The sequence below is a fragment of the Apis dorsata genome, unplaced genomic scaffold (genome assembly GCF_000469605.1).
Source record: "Apis dorsata unplaced genomic scaffold, Apis dorsata 1.3 scaffold_415, whole genome shotgun sequence".
Taxonomy (NCBI): domain Eukaryota; kingdom Metazoa; phylum Arthropoda; class Insecta; order Hymenoptera; family Apidae; genus Apis; species Apis dorsata.
In genome coordinates this window covers 89,951-96,586 of record NW_006263670.1, presented here as the reverse complement: position 1 = coordinate 96,586, position 6,636 = coordinate 89,951, and the positions used below count along the sequence as shown (strand labels likewise).

Genomic DNA, 6,636 nt, shown 5'->3' with positions numbered 1-6,636 from the left:
AACGTAAAAAAAAAAAAAAAAAAAAAAAAAGAAAAAAAAAGGAAAAAAAAAATCTTTTTCTTATTCTTTCTCTACTTCTGATCTGGTGCTAATTAATGCTGATAGTACACCTTAATGCTACTTTTGTATCTACTTTCCCTTTTCATCTTCAACTTAATATGATTAAGAAACGATATGTAAAAATATCTTATGTGTCGTATTATATAAATTATTAGTTTGTAAAACGATTAGTTTAATGTTGTTCTACAAATAAAATTGTTTAGAATAATAATTTTTCAAACTTCCCAGACTATTTAACCAACAATCAAAAACTTAATCTGATTAATCGTCGAGTTAAGAAGAAATTTATTTTCTTATAATAAGTAGTCTTGATATTAAAATATCTTTAAAAAAAAGATTAAACACATTCCAATCTATATATTTACACATATATTTATTTGATTTATGTAATTTAAGTAGTGACCAAGTCGCAAATAATTGTCTAATATTTTCCATACTTTCTTCTTTTTCTTTAATTTTCGATAAAAAGCATGAACATTATTTAAAAAAAGAAAATGAACGAAAATATTACACGTGTAATAAGTAGTAGTAGTAATCGTTGTAAACGAATTTCATCGAAATCAATCATTTCGATTCGAATTACCTTACGAATTTTTACAGCATCTCTCGTTATCTCGTGGATAAGAAAAATTTAAGATTAACTTTCTCAAGTAATCATCACGAGTTATTTAAAAATTTTCCCATATTTTATTTCACTTTTCATTTCGCTTACTCTTCCTATCCCTTAACAATCATGCGTGATTAAAAATATGGCATAGAACGTACAAAAGAGAATAAGATATGTGAAAAAAATACCAATCTGTCATAATAATTTAATTCGATATGTAACAATATTCGTCTTATATTACCGATAGAATATAATTTTAATAAACATGTTCGAAAACACATTTGTAGCATTTACATTAGCATCTACATTATTCGATATACAATGTCATATTATTCGTTCATTTATATCAATTTTTCAACATTATATATTAAGAAGAATAACGTATTCGAAATACGATTCAATGAATTGTAAATATATCATAAATTAAGTGTATGTATTAAAAGTACGATTTAAACCGAATTTTTCTGTTATGTACGTACGTTTACATTATTCTTAATCATTCCATCCTTATTATTCGATTTACAATAATCGCAAATTAGCGTTATGATCTTAGTTGCGTTTAATTTAATTTAAAAAAAGTACGAAAAAAGAAAGAAAAAAAGAATATATCACTTTTCTATATGTATAATATTTATATGTAACATTTCTTAATGTATAACATTATTATGAATTTTTACATGAAATGAAGAAACGTTTAGTCGTAAGTCGTATGGTAGCGGATGTAATTAATCAATAATGATTAATTCCACGATTTGAAAGAAAAGTGGGACGAGACACAGAGTAGAAAATTGATAATATTTTTCTAATAGTTTACAAAACCGTTGTTATTCGTCTTTTTTTTCCCTTTTCGTTGAATTAAAATCCTAAAATTCACCTAAAATAGTTGGAATATAATAATCGAGAGTTTTATAAACGAAATGTTATTCAAGATTGATCGACCCATTTTTCTTTGAAATCTGGAATATCGAAAGAGATATAAAAAGAATATCTTGTATATCTCGTATTTCAAAGTTTGTTTTTAATTACCTTAATATATAATCGCCCTTGACACGACGTCAAACGTCCAATCAAATCCATCGTTGCTTGGATCACTTTCATCTTTCTTCCAATTTCAACTTACATCGTGTTACGTACAACGATAATAAAAGATGGAGAAAGTACATATCGAAATTTCGAATTCATTATCGTGGTGATCGAAAATATCATTGATCAACGTAAAAATAAAATTTCATTCTTTCCATTGGTATTAATTATCTTTAAAATGCGAATTTAAACCGGATTAATTTATATTAACATTAAATATTTAACGTGTTTCGTAATGCATATACGTAGAGATGCTACGTAGTACGTGCTAATATACGTATTAAAAATTAATACTAATACTCGCGTCACGCGATCCACCGTCATAAGAAACTATTTGTTTAGTGGATTATCGATGATGTACGAATTATTTTCTAGCTGCTGTTCCGCTTCGTCTATTTTTAATTCATTGAACAGTCTATGATAATTTATTTCCTCGGATAAATCGATTTTTTATTTTTCTTTATTTTGGAAAAAATAATAATAATCGAACGTAAAGGAAATGTAGATTTTTTTTTATTACAATTTTGATAATAATTTACAACACGTTTCTTCAATTATCTATTCTTTTTCGAGTATTTCCAAAGAATTCGAATAAATTTCGACACGATCATTTTTTTTTTTTTCTTCTTTCAATATTTCATCCATTTATATCACGTGCATGATTTAATGATAATCATCGATATGATATGTGCTTGCTTGTTACATTAGCATGATATTTATTAATATTAAGCGACAAATTATAATGCGATTGATATGCACCACGAAGAGAAAAAAATATCGACGTTACTTATCATTAATACTAATAGATAATATTACGATAATAAATCACACTCTGCTCTAAATGTATTATCCAAATGTTGTTATTCTTGCTGTTATTATTATTGTAATTACAATTCGCAATGGTCATCTTCATCGTTGTTATTGTTATCATCATTAATCATCATTATTATAATATCATCATCATCTCGATATCAGAATTATTTCTATGATTTTTTCCATCGAAACCATATTATTAATATTTTATTCGCTTTGTAACAATGGCGTGAATGATGCGAAAAACATTTGTAAACGAAAGAGGCGCACGCATTTGCATAATTGCTTCAATTTGCGCGAATTCATTCATCTTCTAAATCGATAAAGGATTGATAGTAGAAATTAGCGCTCTCTCTCTCTCTCTCTTTCCCTTTCTCTCTTTCGCTCGTAAGCGTGAATGCGTGCGTGTGTACGAGCGAGCGTGTGTCATAAACTACGCTTTCATCTCTAGACAAAGAAGAAAAAAAGGCACGAAAAGACCGGTTTCCCTTAAAAATCATTTAATTTGACAATCTTGTAAAGGCAAATAAATACAAAGATTTACATAAATTTTCTCGTTACAGGCGTGTCTGGTGGAAATTGCCAGCCACGAAGTGCTGTATTAAACGGCACCATTAGAATAGTAAACTAGTTAGTGCTTATTTATCTACTAATCGAATACTGTCCGAGAGCCTCGCCGGATTTTATAATAAAAGGGGGAGCTTGAAACGGCCATGGGGAAACAAAATAGCAAGCTGAAACCGGAAGTGTTAGAGGATCTCAAGCAGAATACAGAATTTTCAGGTAAATTTTAATAAATTTTAATATCTCGATAAGTTTATCAATCAAATTACTCGATATGAAATTCTATTTTATTCGAAAGCTAATTATAATTTTTTCAACAAAATTATTAAAAATACCCTTTTTCTCATTCATTTTTTTTTTCTTCTTTCCCCCAAGTTTCTCCGAGATTTTATAATTTAATATCTTTGTTTAAAGATGCCGAAATTCAAGAATGGTACAAAGGCTTCTTAAAGGATTGTCCGAGCGGTCATCTGAGCGTAGAAGAGTTTAAAAAGATATACGGAAATTTCTTCCCTTACGGTGATGCTTCCAAGGTAAATCAAATTAATTATTTCGTTTCTAGAAAATGCATCGAAGGTACATTTGATATTCGATCAAAATAATTTTATTTATATTCATTTCCATTTCTCTATCAATCGAAAACTGAATTAAAAATATCGAAATGATTTTCGATATTTTTGAAATCGATCTCAATTCGCGGGAAGAATCATTTAATAAAACTTTCGATAAATGTTACTTGTATATAATAATAAATAATCCCTGATCGATAAGTTTCGCATTATTCGATCGTATTATTCATGGATGTGTAATATAACAGTTTGCAGAGCACGTGTTCAGAACATTCGATGCGAATGGGGATGGAACAATCGACTTTCGAGAATTTTTATGCGCCCTCAGTGTAACATCTCGCGGTAAACTGGAACAAAAATTGAAATGGGCCTTCAGCATGTACGATCTCGATGGTAATGGTTATATCTCGCGGCAAGAAATGCTGGAAATAGTGACGGTAAGAATAATCAAGATTAAGGATTATATTCTACATGGTAATTATAAAAAAATGATAAAAAAAAATAAAAAATAAATATTGAAATGTTTTAAAATTCGAAAGCATAACATTCGATGCAATATGTATAAAACATCGAAAAAGTTTTTATTTTCTTTTCGATAATATTCCAATATTACAAATTCGGGACAATAAAAAAGAACGTTTAATATATAATAAATATAAATATTAAGTTAATATAATCATAAATATCTAAATTTGAATTTTTTTTTTCTATATAATAAATCTAACCAATTTCTAAATTACGATAGAATGCAAACATATATATTATATTATATATATAGATATTTGAGTATTCACGTTTCTTCGAATATTAATTTTTCGAAAGGAAACGTTATTTTCCTTCTCTTTTAATAAAATCATCTTACATCTATATCTTATAATTACCATCGAATGTTTTTAAATAAATGTTTGTAAAACGAGTGTGAAAACACTCGATTTATTTATCAGGCAATCTATAAAATGGTGGGTTCCGTGATGAAAATGCCCGAGGACGAGTCGACGCCGGAAAAGAGAACCGATAAGATATTTCGACAAATGGATAAAAACAAGGATGGGAAATTATCACTCGACGAATTTATAGAAGGAGCGAAAAGTGATCCGTCTATCGTGCGACTGTTGCAGTGCGATCCTAGTGCACAAGCTCAGTGAGGCCCTGGGCTATTATTACGCAAGTATTACTGTGTCATCTATATACATGTGTATAACTATATCGGGACCCGGTCCGATAATCTTCGATAGAAACGATTAAAAATTTATCACGATATCACGAAGAAAACTTTCGTAAACTTTTTTTTCCGTTTTCTTTTCTCTTTCTTTCCATATATATATATATATATATATACACTTCTACGTAAACGCGTTACAGATTTTTATGCGTAGAAAAAGAAATATCTTTATGAACGTTTAATCGTTTCTGAAAAATATAGATAGGAGATATAGGACAGAAGAATAAGGAATAATTGTAAATTGGGCCGGTACCCGAATGAGTCCAGGGTCTCCGAGCCCATGGCGCTTGCGCATACCGCAAGCTAGTCTAAAAGACTAGTCCAGTCGCTCCGTCTCGTAAACGGATCGGTTTTAACATAAATTTTCATATATCTCGATAGTATCTCGCCCTTCTCTCTGCTGCGTACGAACGAATGACTGAAAATCGAAATTATACGATGTATGGATATGACACCGCTCGATACACGCTGTCATAATTGTTGAATTCTCTAGATTTTATATTTATATATATATATATGTGTGTGTGTGTATATTATTTCGATGATTATTCCTCTCGTTAATTCACGCCCATCAGAAATTTTATTGCGAAACTTCTTGACTATCGTTAATTTCATTAATTTTTTTCAATCGAATTTTGTATGAACGCATCGTTTTTAAATTAATATCCTACTTTATCGAGCAGTCGTCCTTACCATCATCAGTCTCCGTCATATGCAGCTCAGGGTAAATTAATTTTTATTAAACGTGTTATATCATCTTTGTAAGCTATTTGCAAAAATATATTTTATATCTAATACGTACGATAATAACGTTCGTCATTTTTAGCGAATACGTCGTTTTTAATTTTTCAGCATACGTATGTATATTGTATCAAACTATTCATTATGGAAAAGACTTATTTGCGAGGTACCGTAACTATATTAGCAACGAATGATAAACAGTTATATGGTCATCGAAATAACAAAGGTCATTGGATAAAATATTGATTCTCGGTTTCTAACCTAATAAATCATCTGATTAAGAGTTTTATTAAATCTTAGCAAATTTTCTTTTATATGTATATATATATATATATATATATATATACATTCGTGATATTCTTATTAAAAAATAACAAAAATATGAAAGACTGCAAAAATATTGATATATTGATATGTTATCGTTATTCGATATAATACTCAAAATCTTCAATAATGTTGAATAAAAATTTCCAATTTCTTCTAAAACTTGTATTTCTATGACCTTTGTTGCTATTGCTTTATCGATATACGTTCATTTTTGATAGAACATAAATTCAGCTAGAAAAATAACAGTAAAATTGTTAATTATATTTCTCGTAAAGGAATGAAGAAATAATCAAGTTCATCATTGCCTATTCAAAAGTAACTGAATTGATCGTACGATTTTCAGTTACTTTCGACAAGCTATTCTGAAAACCTAGAGATCAAGATTTCGAATCGAAAGGATTTCGAAGGAGAAAAATATAATAAGAGGGGAGAAATGAAAAGAAGAAAAAAGAATAACACGAATAAAATGAAAATGAAGGGAGAGGGAGGGGGAGAGAAAAAGCCGAAAGAATAACTCGCTCACGTGCATCAACCGTTTTAGAGATTTATTTTTGCGAAATGCGAAAATGTCGCGTGTCTAAGTACGTGTGCGAACATGCTATGTATGCGACTAAATATTTTCATGTATATTTGCGCGTATGCATACGAGA

General features: G+C 29.1%; 1 protein-coding gene across 1 annotated transcript in view; it reads left to right on the top strand.

Moving 5' to 3' along the window:
* LOC102678457 (neurocalcin homolog) overlaps nucleotides 1-4,952 on the top strand; it is a 45,116-nt gene extending 40,164 nt beyond the window's left edge. The window contains exons 2-5 of the mRNA XM_006619406.2: nucleotides 3,127-3,346; nucleotides 3,542-3,660; nucleotides 3,945-4,133; nucleotides 4,641-4,952. Of these exons, the coding sequence (XP_006619469.1) occupies nucleotides 3,277-3,346; nucleotides 3,542-3,660; nucleotides 3,945-4,133; nucleotides 4,641-4,841 (579 nt within the window). The 5' untranslated portion in view covers nucleotides 3,127-3,276 and the 3' untranslated portion in view covers nucleotides 4,842-4,952. The remainder of the gene's footprint in view (nucleotides 1-3,126; nucleotides 3,347-3,541; nucleotides 3,661-3,944; nucleotides 4,134-4,640) is intronic.
* Nucleotides 4,953-6,636: the final 1,684 nt, after the last annotated feature.